This window comes from Trichosurus vulpecula, chromosome 4 (assembly GCF_011100635.1).
Source record: "Trichosurus vulpecula isolate mTriVul1 chromosome 4, mTriVul1.pri, whole genome shotgun sequence".
NCBI lineage: Eukaryota > Metazoa > Chordata > Mammalia > Diprotodontia > Phalangeridae > Trichosurus > Trichosurus vulpecula.
Window position 1 is genome coordinate 69,997,665 of NC_050576.1, and position 20,894 is coordinate 70,018,558.

At 34.9% G+C, this 20,894-nt stretch overlaps 1 protein-coding gene across 5 annotated transcripts in view; it reads right to left on the reverse strand.

Annotated features, from left to right (window-relative positions):
- Positions 1-20,894, reverse strand: part of COP1 (COP1 E3 ubiquitin ligase) — a 267,564-nt gene that overhangs the window by 39,721 nt on the left and 206,949 nt on the right. For all 5 annotated transcript variants that reach the window (XM_036757414.1, XM_036757417.1, XM_036757413.1 and 2 more), the window contains 2 exons: positions 18,548-18,672; positions 8,928-9,088 (listed from right to left, as the gene is read on the reverse strand). In XM_036757414.1, coding sequence (XP_036613309.1) covers positions 8,928-9,088; positions 18,548-18,672 — 286 coding nt within the window. The remainder of the gene's footprint in view (positions 1-8,927; positions 9,089-18,547; positions 18,673-20,894) is intronic.

A 20,894-nucleotide genomic window follows, 5' to 3' on the forward strand; every position in this document is an offset into this window, starting at 1 on the left:
TTATCCTCTGTTTTTTTAAGTGACTTCTAACCTTATTGGGCCTGGGTTCATTCACTACCCCTGTACCCCTCCCCAGCATTCTGGACAATCCTTTATAAACTGCACAATTTCTTTTTTTTTTTTTGAAATTGCATTAAGATTTCTATTTCCTGTTTTGTTAATTTAGGTATTTTATATTTTTGCAGATTCTCGTTTCCTTCATTTGAATTCTCAACTTTGTTCGCATGTAACTGGGAATAATAGTTGCCTGATAAATATTCTACTTTCTGTTTGTTGTCACTTTCAAAAGTTGATAATATTATTTTCCTCTCTTTTTTATTTGATCAAGTTAGCCAAGAGTTCATTAAGTTTGTTAGATTTTATAGTAACTCAGGACATTAATCAATTCTAAGTTCCTAATATTTTCAGGTTTCCCTTGTCTTTTTCAAGATTTCTTCATTACTCTTTTTTTGGGTTGTTAATGTACTTAATATACAAGCTTAGTTCATTCATTTGATTTTTTGATTTTTATTAACATATTTCAGAGACATACATTTCTCTCTTAGGATTGCTTTGGGTACACCCTATAAATTTTAGCATGAAGTGTTTTTGTTGTCATTGTCTGTAACAAAATCTGTTATTATTTTTATGATTTTTTGATATTTAATTTTTCAACAGAATTCCTTAGTCTCCATTTATATTTGTATTTCTTGCTTATATTTATTTTATTAGTTACCACTTTATTGCAAGAGGGTTATATATGACATGTTTATAACTTCTGCTTTAAAAAAAATCTGCTTGTGATTTCTTTATACCCCAGCATCTGATTGATTTTTGTAGAGGTACTGAAGGATACTGAGATACACATATTCTTTAATATTCTCCTTCAGAAGTAACATTTTTCCAACAAACTGTTCAGGTCTATAATTTCATTTTTGTCTTTCTGTAAGATTTATTCAGATATGAAAAGGGGTTACTAAAGCCAGCTACAATTACTGTTATTATCAGTGTATTTTTGTAGTTCACATAGCTTTTATAAACAAATTAAGATGTTATTCCAATTGGTGAATCATATACTTATTAATACTACTTGGTGAATCATAATTTAATAATATTACCTTTTTATTACATACGGTGCCTTTAAGCAAAATGTACATGGAACTCTCATTATCTAAGTATTCATTATTTAAATATCTGCAGGTATAAGGTTTTATTTTGTTTAGGTCAATGACATAAAATTAGTTCTAACTAAATAAAATATGCCTCCACACTTAAGTACAGCATTTATCCCTGCCTATCATATCAATGCACAGGATGTCTCAAAAGTCTCAGTGCATTTTTAATAGCTTAAAACTTACTAGGCATGCAAGAATAGATTTAATACCTTTAAAATGCATTTTTAAAAAACTTAAAAATGGCACAGTATTTGTTGGTCAATCTCTCCCTGCCTATTGCGAATCTCTTCAAAACACAATTATTTTCATGTCAAAGAATTATGAAGTTACTGGGAAAACTGATAAAATCCTTGAATTTTTTCAAATAATATCTTTCCAGGGTGAAAGATAAATGTTAAATGACATTACATTGCACTATCATAGTTTCATTGGAAAAATTACACCAAAAATATATACACTTGATTTTTTTCTTGGTCATTTTTAAGAATTACTGCAGTTGTAATTCTACTCTACATTTTGCTAAATTTAAAGTAAATTTCTTTTCATAATTTTTAATTTCACTTTTAAAAAGACTATTTTAATCAATTCCCACCCCTGCCCCCACTACTGAAAAATTGATCCTAGTTTTAAACAGGTCTTCTATACCTTCTTCCTTTGACAATTCTCTAGTAACTTCCCTGTTTGTCTCTTTTGAAATGACATTAAAAGCTTTTATGGTAGCTTTAGATGAAATCATGATTACAACTGTTGCTTCTTTAGAGTAGTTACCTGGTTCATCAGAAATTTTGTTCCATTCCTTCCTTTAGAACTTGTGGCTATTAGTTTTAAATGTTTCTTAAATGAAGGAAATTGTTTTGAGTGTTTTTATCTGTTTCTCTGTTCTTATTTTATTAGGAAATTTAATCCATCCACATTTAAGAATATCAAAATCTCCTCCTACGAATTCCTCTTTTGTTTCCTATTGCACTGTCTGATCCAAAATTCTTGGGAGTTTTCTTTGTAACTTTTTAATCTGTTTTACTCTTTCTTTTTGCAAGGTAATTAAATGGTCAAAGGATATGAACAGGCGGTTTTCAGAGGAAGAAATTAAAGATATCTATAAGCATATGAAAAAAATGCTCTAGATCACTACTGATTAGAGAAATGCAAATCAAGACAACTCTTAGGCACCACATCTCTCCTGTCACATCGGCTAACATGACAAAAGAGGAAAATGATAAACGCTGGAGAGGATGTGGGAAAATTGGAACACTGTTACATTGTTGGTGGAGTTGTGAACTGATCCAGCCATTCTGGAGAACAATTTGGAACTAAGTCCAAAGGGCTATAAAAATGTGCATACCCTTTGACCCAGCAATATCTCTTCTAGGGCTATATCCCAAAGAGATCATACAAGTGGGAAAGGGAACCGTAAGTACAAAAATATTTATAGCAGCTCTTTTTGTGGTGGCAAAGAATTGGAAATCAAGGGAATGCCCATCAATTGGGGAATGGCTAAACAAATTGTGGTATATATAATGGAATATTATTGTGATATAAGAAATGAAGAGCAGACAGACTTCATTATAACCTGGAATGACCTATATGAACTGATGCTGAGCGAGGGGAGCAGAACCAGGAGATCATTACACACAATTACAGACACACAGTATCTGCAGGGATTAGCTTTGATAGACTTGACTCCTCTCATCAATGCAAGGTTCAAATGTAGCTCCAAAAGACTCATGATGGAAACAGCTATGCACATCCAGAAAAAGAATTATGGAATCTGAATGCAGATTGGGATGAACTTTTTGCTCTTTTGTTTTTTTCCTTCCTTTTTGGTTTCATTTCTCCTTTCTCATGATTCAATCCATTGGTTATAATTCTTCTTTACAACTGGACTATTATGAAAATAATTTCAGTGTAAAGGTATATGTAAAACCCACATTGGATTACATGCTGTCTTGGAAGGAGGGGGGGAGGGGAGGAAGGGAGAGAAAATTTGGAATTCCAAAATTTGTGGAACTAAGTGTTGTAAACTAAAAGTAAAAAATAAATTTATTTTAAAAAAAGAAAGAAAAAAGAATGCTCTAGGGAATCCTCCCAGAACCTTTTTGCCCAGCATCTGATCTATTCTCTTAGTTTCAGTAACATTAATATATAATTTTTCACCCAAAATACTGCTTTTATTCTATTCCTTTTCTTACTCTTTTCTCCTTCTGGGATAATGCTATGAAATCCATTCCTTGGATTGTTAATATTTAAAGGAAGCTATGGTTTGTGCTTCATAACTTGTGCCCAAGGAGGCTAATCCTGTCCTATTCATTTTCTTTTTTGAAGTTAATTTTTTATATTTTCAATAAATAAAAATCTGTTTCCTTTCCTTTCCATCTCCTCCCTCCATTGAGCAGAAAAGAGGAAAAGAAAAACATAGCTCATGTAAAATATGTAGTCAGAAAAAAAAAATTCGTTGGCCATGTCCAAAAAAATCTGCTTCATTCTGCATTCTGAGCCCATCACTCTTCATCAGGGGGTGAGTAGTATGCTTCATCATTTGTCCTCTGGAATCCAGGTTGGTTATTGAATTGATCAGAGCTCTTAAATCTTTCAAAGTTGTTTGCTATTACATTATTGTTACTGGATAAATTATTCTGGTTTTGATCACTTTACTTCAAGTTTCTCTGAAACTGTCCATTTTGTTATTTCTTATAATAGCACAATAATATTCTAGCACATTCATTTTTCATTAATTTGTTCATCCAATTCCCAACTGATGGGCACTTAATGTTTAGTTTCTAATTCTTTGCCATCACATAGAGAATTGCTATATTTTTGTACATATGGATCCTTTTCCTTTTTCTTTGATTCCTTTGGAGATTCCTTTGTGTCTGTGTGTCCACAGCCACTCAACCACATGTAATTTTCCCTTTTTGTTGATTTTATCAATCTAATGGATGTGGGGTAGGACCTCAGAGCTGCTTTAATTTTTTGCTAATTATTAGCAATTTTTTAGCATTTTGACATATGGCTATTTTATATGGCTTTGATTTCTTCCTCAGAAACCTGCCTATTTGTATCTTTTTGAAATAATCAGATAGATTATCATCTTTTATTTGATCCTATTGATTTTGTCCTGCAAATGCTTAAGTCTTTGTCTCTGAACTTAGCTCAGGAAGTCAAATGGCCTCTAATTAGTTAAGTTTAGAAATCCAGTTCTCCTGCTAATCACTGTTCTGTTCTTACCTAAAGGAAATCTGTTATCCTTGAGGGATACATCTGATTTGTTATCCAAAGAAGTCTGATCCACTATCTCTAACCTTGTAGGGCGAGTCAAACAATGAACACTTCTTAGTCACAGGTCAGAAGGAGGGGGTTGTTGCTAATTCTTCATTCCTAATTTCCAACCAATCATATTATCCCCCACACCTCAGCTCTGCAACCAAGCACACTAATTTTGCTATTCATGTTATCAAGAGCTTCTAACCAATTATAACTTGTTCCCTGCTTTAAGAGTCCTGTTCTTTGTTTTGTACTTTCAAAACTATAAAAGACAGCTGTCCCCCTCATTCCGGGTCTTAGTTTTGCTGAGGAAGCTAAGATCTTATTTAATGGAAATTCATACTTTAGCAATAAACTGATCATGCTCAGAACTTTGTGCCTCAGTTTATCTTAATTTTAACTGTTACACTTTAACCTTTTATCCTTTCCCCTATAAACTGAAAAAGTCTCCTACTCTTGGGGCTTCCATTTCCTTTCCTCCCAACTCTCTCCTAAATTCTTTTCCAATCTTATAATTCAATTGAACTTGCCCTCTCAAAAGTTAACAATGATCTCTCATCTGGCATCCTTCCTAACCTCTCTTTATGTGACACTGCTCTCTCAGATATTCTCTCCTCTTTGTGTTTTCATGGCATTGCTTTCTCTTGGTTGTTCTTCTACATGTCTGGCAGCTCCTTTTCAGTCTCTTCTGAAGATCTTCATTCATGTGATACATTCTTATTCTGAGTGTCCCTTAAAACTCTGTTCTTGGCCTCTTTCCTCTCTTCTCCTTGGTCTGGTGATCTCATCATCAGCTCATATAGTTTTCAATGATCAATTCTATGAAGATAATTCTTAGATCTATATACCCAGTCCTAGCATTCTTCTAAAGCTGTAGTCCTGTATCATCAACTACTGGACATCCCATAGATATCTCCAAGTAGGCATGTCCAAAACAGAACTCATTATCTTCTCCACATCCTTCCCCCTATACCTACCACTAATTGGAACTTCCCTATTATTAGAGAGGTCCACACTATTTTTCCAGTCATCCAGGTCTAATTTTCGTTCTGTACTTGATTCCTCATTCTCACTCACCCCAGACATCTTATCAGCTAAATTCTGCAATTGTTTTTCTCTGTAACTTCTCTGAGATACACCCTTTTCTTTTCACTTCCACAGCTACTATTTTAGTCCACACCCTCACTACCTCTCACGTGGATGTTAACTATAATGTCATTAATAACATTTAGCATTGACATAGTGCTTTAAGATTTGTGATGTTCTTTAATATATCTTACTGAAATACCTTTTTAATTTGACTCCTTGATCAATTTCTCTCCACTCTAATCCATCCTCCATACAGCTGCCACAGTAGCAGTATTAGAGGAGAGAAGGGGTCATATAGGAGACATGTTGCAAAGGTAGAATCAATAAGACTTGTTGACAGGTTGGATTTGGGAGGTGAGAGTGAGGAGTTGAGGATGTTACCTATTTTGTGAGCCTGAACAGGAATATATAGAAGAGATTCCTTTTCAGACTAGATGATTGCTGAATTCTATTCAAACTGAAATTCCATTATGGTAATTATTGTGTGATTACAGTTCCTCTCACAATAGACAGGAATAAAATATGTAATTGATGTGTTTCTTATAGGGATCATTTAAACTTAATGTAAAACTTATATGCAAAGGGACAGTCGTCACCATATACTTAGACTATCTGGAATCCCCATCCTCATAAGAAAAGGTTAGAAGGAGCAGTCAATAAAAACTAAAATGATTAAAAGGAGGAATAAAGTTTTTTGATAATGGGAAAACACAAAGACTAAAAGGGCTCTATACCCAATAAGGTTTTTTGAGGTAAAGAAGCAAAGAAAAATCTTCAAAAATATATCCAAAAACTTAGAATTATTTACGTATACAAACTAATTTAATTATATGATTTTAAGATAATTCATAAATATTACTGAGCCGATATTTCTGCAGGAAAAAAGTGAGTTAGAATGAAACATATTTGCTGCAATTTTTGAAAAAAAAAAAAAGATCAAGTATTGAAAACACAATTCACTCACAAATAAAAGAATGCAGGAAACGCTAATCTACAACCGCACACAGGAATCCTTTTCTACGTTTTTGTTTCGATCACATGAAAAAGGACAAAGTCATATAACATCCAAAATGAAAGTGGGCTTAGCATTAAAAGAAAGAGACTGTGTGGCAAGTAGAGGTGGGAAAGAAACAGAGTCGTGAATTTTCTTGACTTTCTGAAGTTAGGTTAGAAGAATGGGACAATAAACAGTCCTGTGACCATGACGGCTATCTGATATTGCTTGGTTATACACTCTTAGAGAATTTAAGAAAGAGGAATATCAAATATATCCAACTGATTTTATAAGGTGTAGACAGGGAACTTCTAGTCTATGGGCTGAATCTGGGTCATGGATCAAGAGGTAACAGGGAATGTACCAAAAGAAGATGTTCACTTGGTTCTAAAGTTTCAGTAAGGAATTGAACACCATGTTATCTACAAAATGTTACAAGTGACAGATGGGAGATGTCTACCTTGCAGCCACTTCTCTAGTTTCTAAGATGGATACCCTTCTAGTAGCAGTTGTCTTGTATTTCTTCCATCAAAGTCTAGTCCCAGTGTTTCATCACTGCTTGGGACAGACACTGGGTTTTCCAACTGTTGTGTTACTGTTTAGTCATTTTTCAGTTATGTCCACCTCTCTCATGACCCCTCAAAACTCTTTGGGTTTTCTTGACAAAGATACTGGAGTGGTCTGCCATTTCCTTCTCTAGCTCATTTTACAAATGAGGAAACTAAGGCAAACAGGGTTAAGTGACTTGCCCAAAGTCACACAGCTAGTAGGCACCTGAAGCCAGATTTGAACTCAGAAAGATGAGTCTTCTTGACTCCATGCACAGCATTCTATCCATTGCACCACACAGAGCAGAATGTTAACTCTGGCTAGCTAAGAAGATGGACAAGTTTAAAATGTGGGTCCAACAACAGACTACAGATCCACTGCTATTCAAGGAGCATGGAGCAAAGGTTCTATCCCATTGGCTACTGTGGCATGAATTTTTCAACGACAGCAAATTTTGAAGATTTTCTACTAGGTTACAGAAGGGTGGAGATCTGCCCTGGTGCAAGAACTAATCACACCAAGGGAATCATGGATCTCAGAAGTACAAAAGGATTTTTTAGTTGTTCTTCCAAAGCTTTGGGTTTCTTATTCTTAATTTTTAAAAAGGCTATTTCATATTTTTCTCAAAAACATAAAATCCAAAACAAAAACAAAAAAAACTCACTAAGTTGCATTTTATTAATACGTCCCTTGACTGATTTTGTTAAGGCTTTTGATAAAAATGCTTCTGTTCCAAGGAGAGCTGTTGATGCTGGTGAAACATTTAATACATGGCATTTTCAATTTTGACAAAATAATCTAAATAAGGCAGGTTGAAATACCATCATATCAGCTCCCCAACTGAACGAAAACAAAAATCAAAACAATCTTAGGGCAAGAAATAAAAGTTTATAATGTATAGCAAACAGCATGATGACAGAAGAAAATGTAGACATATACACTGCTAAAGCCAGTGAAATAAACCAATAAATTTTAAGCTATGTAACATAATTCTTGGAGCAGCTAGGTGGCACAGTGGATAAAATAATAGCCCTAGAGTCAGAAGGACCCAAATTCACATCTGGTCTCAGACAATTAGTAGCTGTGTGACCCTTGGCAAGTCACCTAACCCTGTCTACCTCAGTTCCTCAACTGTAAAATGAGCTAGAGAAGGAAATGGCAAACTACTTTCCTATCTTGCCAAGAAAACTCCAAATGGGGTCAGAGAGTGCTGGACATGACTGAAATGAATCAATAACAACAAAAAATGTAATTCTTAAAACTAAAACAAAATTGTGCATGAACCACTCTCCTCAAAGATTACATCAAATGGAAAGAAGAATGATGAAAAGTGGCCAAGACTAAGATTTAGGTAAAAAAATGCTGAAGGAAAAGCCTAGATTGCAAAATGGGTGACTGTAAGAGATAAGAGTATTCCTTCACAAACACAGCTTCAAGAAAGGGCCAAAAATCTGTTTGTTTAAACTTAATTGTCAAAAAGACAGGATAACAAACTAGTTGGGCTCTTGGGGATTACTCTCAGTTCTTTAACTCTGGCCCAGAAAAAATATAGTTTACTTCCTGAGAAATTAAATTTGAAGATATTTAACCTAGTAACCACACATTTTGTAGGGAATAATTCTGCATTAACATAGTATTGAACCACATGATTTAGACATTTTTTTTCCTTTTTGTTTCCTACATTGCAAAATCACTATAAGCATTAATTTTCCCACAGTGCTAAAGTACCATTGAAAATTTTGTTTTATAGCAATGTAACACTAACTGTATATAATTAGACAATAATGAAGATTGTGTTAAGCCTCCAAATGTATCTTTAACTTATTACTTAAAATAGTTATGTGGGAGATAGTTCAACTAAAACATGACCTAAAACTTACCCCATCTGGCAGTGCCCTCCAACAAACAGCACTAACAAATTCATTTGTGTCATCCTCTTTCCGGTCCTTGTCTAAGACACTTTTGACTGTATCGAACTTAAAAGTCAGCAACGTCTTTGAAAGGCCCTTGTAGTATAAGTAGAGGGAATTATTTTCACTTCCTGGAAATAAAAGCACAAATTATTTTTAGAATGGGAGAACTCTTAATAAATAGTCATTACCTGCACAAACTCTGACATGTAACAGGTCTGGGAAGGCAGGACGAAGCCAATCCGTGAAGCGTTTTAAAAATGCTAATTCACTAATGCTAAGTGTACATTTCCTTTCAGAGGCACTAGTGAGCCACTGGAAGAGACTTCTAAGCATCGAAAGGACACGGTCTGATCTGTGTTTTAGGTATGTTACTTTAGAAGCTCTGGGGAACATAAGCTGGAGAGGAAAAAGACTTGAGGCAAGAAGACCAATTGGGAAGCCTGATACAATAGTCCAGAGAAGAAGTGATGACAGCCTGAAAGAGGATGGTAGCAACATGACAGGAAAAAAGGAGGTTGAATGAAGGAGATGTTGTAGAGACAATCGAGACTTAACTATTTTTTGGCTATAGGGAGTGGAAGAAGGAAAATGAGATAGTTTCAGCAGATTCTTCAAGTCCTTTCCTCTCACTTTACTTTGTCCTTTTTAGGACATCAGGCAGGCAGGTGACACTGATTTTTTAAAACATACTTACAGATGATATATTTTATTTTAATATGGTAGACACTTCCCAAATGCTTCATAAAGTATGGATCTTGAAAACAGTTAAGCAAAATGCCAAATAGTGCAATAGTAAGTGGTTCATACTGCAGACTTTGAAGGAAAGCCCCTCAATGCAGGGAATGATTCCTTTAGACCAAGGATTCTTAAACTTTTTCCACTTGCAATCCCACATGGGGTTGAGACTCACAGTTTAAGAAATGTTGTAATTTAGACAACAGTTAACTCTAGCCATCTGGAAGGGATCTCAGAGACCAGCTAGCCATAAATCATTTTATAGATGTTCTATGGGTCCTTGAAACAAAAACAACTAAGTCAAATAAGAAATAAAGAAAGAATTTATGAGGAAGATATCATGCAGGGCTACCTTAGGATCAAAGCTAAACTAGGGAAGCTTCAAAATGGTTTTCTTGTTTTGCTCTGGATTGTCACCAAGGGGATAAATTCCAATTCTGTAAGACCCCAATCCACCCAATGATTCTGTGAAAAATATATTGTTTGTATTTTATGTGCAATAAAGTGTATGAACTTTACAGAAGTCCCCAAGTTCTCTCTCAAGAACTTACTTCTTGACTTTACATATAATTTTAAAGAAACACTGTGATACAAACAATTAAGAAACATGGTTATATTTGTCCTAGTTTCCTAGGACAGTGGATTAGTAGCAGTAAATTAGGTGACAGATACTGCAAATATTAAGAGATTAACTGCTATATATACCAAGAGAAATGAAAAAATCATAACTGACAATGAAGGAAAACACAAAAACTACAGAACAAGGAATTTAGACTGGAATCAATAACACAGCCAAACAGTCTACATACTCAACAATTAATAAGGATTATCTTTATCAATAAAAAGCTAAAATTATTTTTAAGGTAACTGCTTTAGATGCAAAGATTTATGAACTTCTCTATCTGCCTATCCCATGTCAAAGCAAAAATATAAAGGAATTATGAGCCAGATAAAGAATAAGTAAAGCTAAATCCAGAAGATAAGATGTCAGAAATACCACAGGAGAGAATTCCCTCATGAAATGACAATGGAGGTTTTAAATGCAAAACAAGTTTTTCCCACTCAATGTCCCAACAAAATAATTCATCCCACACATAAGTAAAAGCAATCTTGCAGAGTTGTGCCTCAAAGTTGACTATGAGGGTCCCTGCCTCATCCCCTTACATGAGTGACTCAGTCTGAATGTCCTTGCACACCACTAAAAGCAATGGAGAATGATTTTGCTCAGCTGCCCAAAAGAGGGGGAAAGCAACTGGAAGAGGAAAGATAGTACAGAGAAATATATTAGTGGAGAAAGACCCTGTATTCAAGGAAAAAAGACAAGAAAAGCAGTGGGGGTCAGTATTCTCTCTCTGAAACACAAAGTGGAGGTGTCAAAAAGCATGGGGAAAACAGAGACAACTCATTGGGAAGAGAAGGGAAAAGTGTAAAGGCTAAAATGCTAAGGCTCAAGTAAAAAGCTAGCTCATAAATAAACTAAGAAAATGCTTATAAAGGCAGAAGAATTAAGTAAAAACTCAAAGTGTGGTCGAAACCATGAAAATGTATATCATGGAAGAAAATTAATATGTTCCCTGACCAAAAACAATTCTACAGACCTCATAGAGCTCATAGAAGAACAGCAATAAACTCTGGAATAATTCAAAAGAGAAACAAACTTAAAAGACTGGGAATCAATACTTTCAATGAAATATTGAAAAATACAAACAGAACATAACACTTAGAACATGCGCTAGATATTTTATTCAAAGAAGTAGAGGTTTTGAAACATATATTCAGCTCACAACATAAAAATAGAGAAATGGAAGAAAATAGCAGAAGAGAAACAAAAGAAAACGATATTAACATCAATTCTACTGAAGGTAATAACTTAATGATCATACATCTCCCAGTAGAAAAAAAAAACATGACACATACAGAAAAACTGTGAATACCAGATGGCAGGTAATATTATGATTAAGATGCCCAGACCTTTTTAAAACAGCCATAAGAATCTTCAGCTACGAAGGAACAACTAATCCAAACAGCAAGCTTTACTCCATAGAGAAATGCTCAGATACTTTGCTGTTATGAGAAATAGGAAAAAAAGAATGAAGTAACATATTTAAGGAGGCAAAGGAACTCAGGTGTTAACTCCTTATAACATCCTGAAAAACTGTACCTAATCAGAAATTTAAAAATTTTGACCTTCAACAATAATGATATTTCTATAAAAATAACAACAAGAATGAAAAAAATAACAAAAAAGGTGTGAGCAGAATATTAGTCCTGGAAACATCACCAACAATGGAAACACCTGAGAGATGGACAGTATTATTATCAAAGAAAAGACTAAGTAGTGAAATCAATTATTGTTTTTTCCTGAAAAAAAATATTAGTGAAGAATAAGTGAAAAAAAAAGCAATCATCAAAGGACAAAAAAGACCTAAGAGTTAAAGTCTTAAAGGGAATTTAAAGAATAAGGAGAGCAGAGCAGAATTAATACTCCACAGATTAAGTCCCCTGAACCTGAGAAAATCAACATCTTCTCTGGGAGAATGGGGAAAAGGAGGTAAAATATATATAGAGAAGTTGGTGACAAACTTCCACCAAGAAAGGTGAAGGGTGAATAATTTCTTTAGTCTCTCAAAAGAGGTAAAATACAGAAAGGAGCTGTGGGAGAACAGTATGGAAGCAATGGAGGGGATTGACTGAGATGGAAGAAACAGAAGGGGAATCTTGTTTGGAAAGAGAAAAGGAGAAAGTGCTCATAGAGAACATTAATCCACCAGCACCTTGTGATACTGATGGGGAAAAAAAAAAACTTCTATTTGTAGAAGAGAGGCTGAAACTACAAGTGCCATAACTGTTTGGAAAGATTCCATTCCTAAGCAGAAGAAACATTTATTTTAAGAATAGTTTACTGTAATTTGTTTTGCTGCATATGAAGTTGACAGTTTCTTTGAAGCATAGATTCCTGTAACCTCATAAATTTGGTAAAAGTGCATCAGTTTCTTTTAATTTCTGAAAAAAGTGTTGACACCCAGCACTCTCACCCCAAAGATAAAAACAGCTTCTGCCAAGGTCGGTCATTCTCAAGTTACTCATTATTATTCTTGCTGAGAAGACTGCCTATACTAAGAAAACCACCACTTCCCAATATTGTTAACTGCATATCATCTTGAGGTTAATTATGAGAACCAGTCCATCAAAAGTTCACCCCATCCATAGGTACCTACATTTAAGGTTGCTGAGTCCTGAATATTTCCTGAGGCAGATGGTTAATCTAGAGTGTAGAAAAGGCTAGTTTTATGTGCCCTGGGCAATTAGTACTCCAAAAAGACTGTCCTCCCAGCACAGGCATGAGCCAGATGACCAATTAGAACTCTTAAATCTTAAGAGCACTTGAAGAGTAGGAGACTTTACAGAAGTAAAGCTTTTTCACTGTATTAGTATGACCAATCTTGCCTCCAACTGCAGTGCTGCCTAAGACTAAATCTGTAATTCTCACATGGATTCTAGTACCTGCATCTGCTTGAAGGAAGCTGGCATAGGACTACAAAAAGAGTCTGTAAATAAGGAAGAATCTGCACTCCATCTGGACCTAACAAGACTATCAGCAGCATCCCCACTCTTAGCACTCAATGTCCATTAGAGTTAGTGATACAATTCATCATTGGAACAACTCATATCCTAAAATAAATCTCACCAGAAATATTTGATTTTTATGTTGGATTTTAAATTCAGATTTTAAGTAGTCTGAGGATAAGTTTTATTATTTAACCACTTAGAGAACATCAACTGGCAAATGTTGGGGAATGGAATGGAAAGGCTCCTTCACCTCTCTATTTCTTGGAATTGCCTACATAAACTTACCAGAGTAGGTCAGAGTTTAAAAGACAGGGGACATTCTAATGAGTTTTCTTGAAAAGAATTTACAGATTGTTGTTGCTGTTGTTCAGTGATTTCAGTCATGTTCAACTCTTTGTGAACTCACTGGGGGTTTTCTTGGCAAAGATACTGAAGCAGTTGGCATTTCTTTCTCCAGCTCATTTTACAGAGGAAGAAACTGAGGCAAACAGGGTCAAGTGACTTGCCCAGGGTCACACAGCTAAGAAGTGTCTCAGATCAGACTTGAACTCATGAAGAATGTTAGACACAATTAAAATGACTGAACAAAAAAAGGGAAGGCTTTCTGTAGAAGGTGGGATTTTAGGTGGGACTTAAAGGAAGCCAGAGAGGTCAACAGTCAGAATAGATGAGAAAGAGCATGGAGGACAGCCAGAGAAAATGTCTGGAGTCAAGAGATAGAGTGTCTGGCTCATGGAACAGCAAGAAGGCCAGAATGAATATAAGGCTGTGGAATAATACTATCAAAATACTGTGAAGAATATTAAAAGGTCACAATAAGCTGAGGCTGGAAAGGGAAATAAGGACAAAGCATAATTTTTTTTTGATAAGTGGAACTGAGAGAAAAAGGAGGATCGAAGAAGGCATAGGACATGTGCTTGGGACTGATGGATTATGATAACCAACAACGGCGTTTCCATTTCCTTTGCAAAGTAGAATGACCTATATGTTGGAAATAATACAGCAAAAAGTGATTAACAGGGAACTAATATGTAAGACAAGTAAGGTGAGAGTAAAGTAAGAGGGTATATGCCGATGATTAACTCAAGTCATCTGCCCAGATGAATTATATGTTCAGATCGTGAGAGAACTGACAGATGAGAGTGCTGGGCCACTGTCAGTGATAATGTGAAATGGAAAACGAGAGATCACAAGATTGGAGAAGGTCACATATAAGAAGAGAAATAAATCTGTAAACTCTGCCAGTGATTTGATATCAATTCTTGGGAAAATTCTACAATGGATCATTACGGACATAGTCGTGAAACTCTAGAATAGGAAGCAGTACTTATAAAGAGCCAGCACAGCTTAATGGAGGGGAAAAAAAAAAAAAACATGCTAACCTAACCTCCTTTCCTTTTTTTTTTTATACAGGATTACTAAACTTAGTAGATGTTGGAAATGTTGTACATAGAGTTCACCTAGATTTTTGCAAAATTCTCAATGAAATATTTAACATTATTTTTGTAGAGAAGGTAAAAAGATATTAGAAAATAATTTAACCATATGGATTCAGTACTGGTTGAATGGATGTCTCTAGAGATTACTAGTAAATGGTTCAATGTCAAGATGGCAAGAGCTCTACTGTGTAGTACCCCATAGATGTGTGTCGCTTAACATTTGTACTGATAAATGGAAAGAGGCATAGATAGTTTATTCTAATTTACACACAACTCTGAGGGACAGCTAACACAGTGAGTAACAGAGTTAGGATCCATAAAGATGACAATAAGCTAGAGTACTGGGTTGAATCTAATTAGATGAAATTAAAAAGGGATAAACACAAAGTCTTTCATTTGGTTACAAAAATTCAATTTCACAAGTATAAGACAGAGAGGCAAGGACAGATGACAATATTCCTGGAAAAGAACTATGAGCTTTGTAAACTCAAAGAATCAATAGTATCATGTACTGACCAAAACAAGTTAATGTGATCATGAATCACATCATGAAGGAAGTACACCACAGGCAGGAGCAGATGATCCCATTTTATTCTGCCCTTGTTAGATAACATTTGGAATATCTCATTTAGCTGTAGAAGCCAGAGTTTTAGAAAGACATTGACAACTGAAGAGTATCTAAAGGAGCGCAACCATGATGGTGAAGGGCTTTGAGACCATGACATATGATTTCTTAAAGGAACCGGGCATGTTTAACCTAGAGAAAAGAAGACGGGGGGGGGGCATGATAGATGTCTTCAAGTGTTTAAAAAACTGTCATGTGCAGAAGGGAGGGCTGACTGGGGAACGGGGCAATCAGATTATATGCCATCTTGGAGGGTGTGGGGGAGGATAGAAATGGGGAGAAAATTTGTAACTCAAAATCTTGTGGAAATCAATGTTGAAAACTAAAATATTAAATAATAAAATAATTGTAAAGAGAAAAAAAAAGAAGTAAAAAAAAGAAAAAAAAACAAAAACAAAAATGATTTAGAAATAATAATGGGTCATTTCAAGTTTTCAATACATAATAATGTTTAGGGCACTATTACATTTCTATGGCCTAAGTGTTGTTAGAATTGTGCTGTCAGAGAAAAATGATGAATAGATTAAGAAGCTGGACCATTGCTGTAATTTAAGATATTATGAACTTCCAAGTTTTGTCTTTATTTAAAAGGAAGTTTCAGTTAAAATTGTCTTTGCTGTACATCTAGTATTTATGCAAAGTCCTTGTTTGGTATCTCCTCTTGTAATTTTTGTCAGTTACATACAAGAGGTTTTAGGATCAGAAATTTCAGGAACTTTATGATATCTAGAAAATCTATAATAACCCAGAATTTAGTTTGTTAAAATACTTTGGGAATTTATGTCACTTAAGGATATATTATAAACTGTTTTGTGAAAGAAAATGAAAGTACTTTGTACAAATAAATAAATAAATAACTGTCATGTGAAGGAAGGATTAGCTTTGTCTTATTTGCCCCCATAGGGAGATTTGCAAGCAATAAGTGAAAATAGCAAAGAGGTGAATTTAGAATTGACATTAAAAAAAACCCCTCTAACAATTAAAGCTATCCAAAAGTGGAATGGCAGGCATCTAGAGGTGGTAGGTTCCCCTTCTCTGGAGGTCTTTAAGCAGAAGCTGTATGATTACTCTCTTTGGGTATGTTACTAGGGATACCTTTTCTGTGTGAGTTGGACTAGATGTTTTTTCAGATCCCTTCCAACTCTCAAATTCTGTGATTCTGTGACTACATCCAACTCTAGTGGAGGTAATGATTAAGTGTCTGAGGGCAGCAGGACCCAGAATAGTAAGCGGGGAGAACAAAGAACTAGAAACAGGATAAATTGGCCTTAGGTGGGGAGAGCTGTCATAGTGAGGGCAGAGAGTAGGGTGGGAACTCTTGACTCTAGTGACTTGTAGTGCACAAGATTACTTTATTTATGAATTTCTAAGAGTGACACATATTAACTGGGGAAAGGCTAAACAAAATGTGGTACATCATTGGAATGGAGTATCAATGTACTGCAGGAAAAAAACAAGAACATAAAGTATTTAAAATATAGAGAATCGTGGAAAAACTTACATGAATTAACACAGATTCAAACAAGCAAATTTAATAAACAATATACAGTAACTACAATAGTGTAAACAATTAATGAGATATAACATTGTACAACTGTAATGGCCAAGACTGGATCCAAAGAATAGTTGAGAAAAAGTACCTTTTTCTTCTTTTTGTAAAGGTAGAGGACTATGGGTGTATAATACTGCATATACTAACCCATGTAGGCAATGGTAAGTTAATTTTGCTGACCTGTTTTTTGTCTTTTTTTTTTTTTAAACCGTTACAAGAAACAGCCTGATGGGTAAGGAAGAAAAAAGCAAAAATATGTGGAAATGAAATTGCTGTGAAAAAAAGTCATCAATAAAAATTTTTCAAAAATTAGAAAGAAAAAAGGCAGGAGAATATATATTTTAGAAACATTTCTGTTAAAGTAGTTTTAAGAAGTTTATCCCTAAAAAGGTGCTTTAATTATCTGAAATATGCACTTTGGGGTAATCATCTCATTCAGTGAAAATGCCAGTATGACCATATTTAGATTTCTAGTATAGATATTTACATGAAACAACTCAGTAAGATAAGTTAATAATTTCTCAGCTTGTCTATTTGATAGTGGGGCAGGTACAGTATATATGATGTTAACACACATATATCAAGGCATATATTCACAATATGTACTTAAGATGCTTCCTAAACATAATGATTAAGTACTAAACTAGGTAGGGTAGCAAAACACCAAAGAAATAAAATCTGGTCCATAATGCTACCTTCTGAACATATGTGTGTGTGTGTGTGTGGGTGGGTGGGTGTGTGTGTGTTTGTAGGTGTACACGTACGTACGTATGTACGTATGCACATATACCTATATGTATCTAGGGATGTATGGAGATTAGATAGGGACAGATGATTGAGATAGATATTGTAGTGGTAACGTAAATGCTAAGATCTATCTCATCCATTAATAGGCCCATGTGACCTGCTTAAGTCACATGAGTTTGAGTCATGTGAAGCCTGTGGTGGGAGGAGCTTGCTGAATGGATGGAATAGGAAGGGGTGGAGCAGAACTAAGAGGAAGCGGTCAGAGCTGGGAGAGAGACGGTGGGAGCTGCAGCTTGGAGAGAGAGGCAGTCAGACAGAGCAGCAGTTAGCATGAGTGAGAGCCAGGGAGTGATTCTGCTTGAGGGTGTTCCTTTCTGGGAAGGCTTGGGGATGCCCGGGCCTTCTGCATCACTAATGTGTATAGATTTCTTTGGTGCTGTGATGGATTTGGCTTTCTGGTGTTGGGATTTGGCTTGCTGGTGTTTGCATAAATGTTTTGGTTCTGTCTTCCATATAGAGAGTCTATTATATTTTGCAATTCAGAACTAAACCAGCATATTCACAGTTGCCATAGGTGCTGTGAATATCTCATTGGTGCTACAGATATAAAGGATAAAAACAGATAAAAGATAAAGAGTTTGATAAATACTGATAGAAGAAAGATAGTATACTTAGCAGCCAATTGGTAAGATAGAAACAGATGCTGAACAGCACCAAACAAAAAAAAAAGGTTATTACAGGATCAGAGATTTACAATAAAAAGTAAACACAAGCATGGTCTACTTTAACCTCCTCGTTTTAAAAATGAGAAAAACTGAGGCCAAAGAAGAAGTGACTTATCCAACCCCCACGGCCAGGGACACTGATTTCACATCTTCTCTTCATTCTATTTCATCATACTTCTGTAACTTTGACTTACCACAGGCTATGTAGTCTCCATTGGAAGCCAATCCAACAAAATTCTTTTCATTGATATGGCCCTTGAAGGAACGCAAACAGTGTGGTTTCCCTACATTCCACAACTTCAGCTGACTATCAGTTGACCTGAGGTTAAGCACAAGAGTTAAAATACATTTAATATTTTTCAGCACACTAAATCAATCTGCCAACTCCCCTGGAACAAAGTAGTTTTTGTTTTATTTCAGTGATCCCTTTGTCATTTAAGGTTTATTCTCACATTACTTAAAAAAACCTATTGAATGCTATCTTGATCCTCAATATAAGCCATTTTTCAGTTACTTATTCTTCCTTTAAAGAGTCCTAACAACAAACAAGAAAATGCAAATGTTCGACAGGGTTGTCTTTTTAATGTAAAGTCAATACTACGACAGGTTTATTTTGTAATGTTCATTAGGATCACTGATCTAGAGGTAGATGGAAACTTAGATATTTGGTGTCATCCCTCCATTTTTACAAAAGCAAATGAAGGCCCAGCAAGGCTGTATGTATCTACCTAAGGTCAGACCAAAAAAAAAAATGACAAAACTACCACTTGAATGTCTTTCAATAGCAGCTTTTAAGTTTTCCATATAAACTTGAAATTTTATGTATTCATATGCATGTAGAGGTAAAAATCTAACACAATATGGTGAATTAATACAATTTATAAAGCCACAGAAAGAAAATTAGAAAAACATATGAAAAAATGTACTGTTGGCGTGCCTACATTTTTTTTTAAAAAGCAATAAACCTCATTTGTTCATTCCAATTAAATACTAACAATTAAAATATTCTATCAAAATACAAATTGATGAAATTAGCTTTTAAGGTATAAAAAACACTCTCTTTGGTAAAGAATTTTTTCTTTTACTCTTTGTTTCCCCATCAAATAGGACATCGTAGATTAATAAATGTGTTGCATTGAAAAAAGAAAAACAAAAAAGCAAAACCAAGTTGCTATTTAAGTTAAGATAGTTAAAATCAAAGAGGGTCAAATGTTTTGGGCAAATTATTTTTACACATGTAAAAAGATTATCACTTTCTGCACAATCCTGCCTCCTAATCAACCTGTCATAAAACCAAAAAATGATACAGTTCCTCAAAAAACTATGACAATTATTCTTGATTAGCAACCATTTGAAGCAACATATAATTTTGAGAACTGCTGTCTTTAAAAATTAAATTATTTTCAGCTAACAAAAATTTTTTTCTCTCTTTTCTACTTCTTCCCCATTGGAAGGAAAAAAGAAAAACAAAACTGTTATATTAAATATGCGCAATCAAGCAAAATAAATTTCTGCACTGGGCACATACACCTCTCACCTCTCTGGTCAGGAGGCGGGTAGCACGCATCATCATGAGTCCTCAGGAATCTTGCTCATCATTGCACTGATCAGAGTTCTTTGTCTTTACAATGTAGTTATTGTATAAATTTGGTTTTGGGGCATTGTTCTCTTAACTGCATTAATTCTAGCAAATATTCCCTAGTTTTCTCTGAAATTGTCCCTTTCATTATTTCTAATATAATAATAATATATAATGATTTGCTCAGCCATTCACCAATTAACGGACACTCCCTCTGTGCTGTGATACCTTCTTTTCTTTCATTTCTTGAGTATATAAGCCTAGAATTGGTACTACTGGTCAAAGAGTGTGTACAGTTTAGAAACCTTTGCAGTATAGTTCTAAATTATTTTCCAAAAAAGACAGACCAATTTACAGCTTCACCAAGAATGCACTGATATGACTGTTTTCTCACAGCCCCTTTAACATTTATCATTTTCTTTTTTTTTTTTTTTGTAAATTCTGCCAATTTCATGGGTGTGAGGTGGAACCTCAGAGTTGCTTTATTTCTTTAATTATCAGCGATCTGAAAAATTTTTTCCATATTATTGTTAGCGTGGATTTCTTCCTTTAAACCCTTTTTATTCATGTTCTTTGACAATTTATCAATTAAAGAATGGTTCTAAATCTTAATTGATCCTTTACATATATTGGAAATGAGGTTCTGATTAGAGAAGTTTGATATCAATATTTTCCCAGTTACATGCCTTCCTTTGCATTTTAGTCAGATTGCTTCAGTTTCTTTGCTTGCTACTCCTGTTTACAAAGAAGAGGATACTGAGTAAAAAATGTCCCCAACACCAGTGCAGAGATGCTGATGCAAAGAAGTTCTGCTCTCATCTCTTTCTTTCACCCAGATCCCAGCTTTAGGTGTTTACCTTTTCTTTCCCTTTAAATCCCTATTTGTGATCCACTAATCCCTCCCTCAAAATACCCTCTTGGTCCCCCCCCCACTCCACTCTCCCCATTCCACCTTGTTCCTA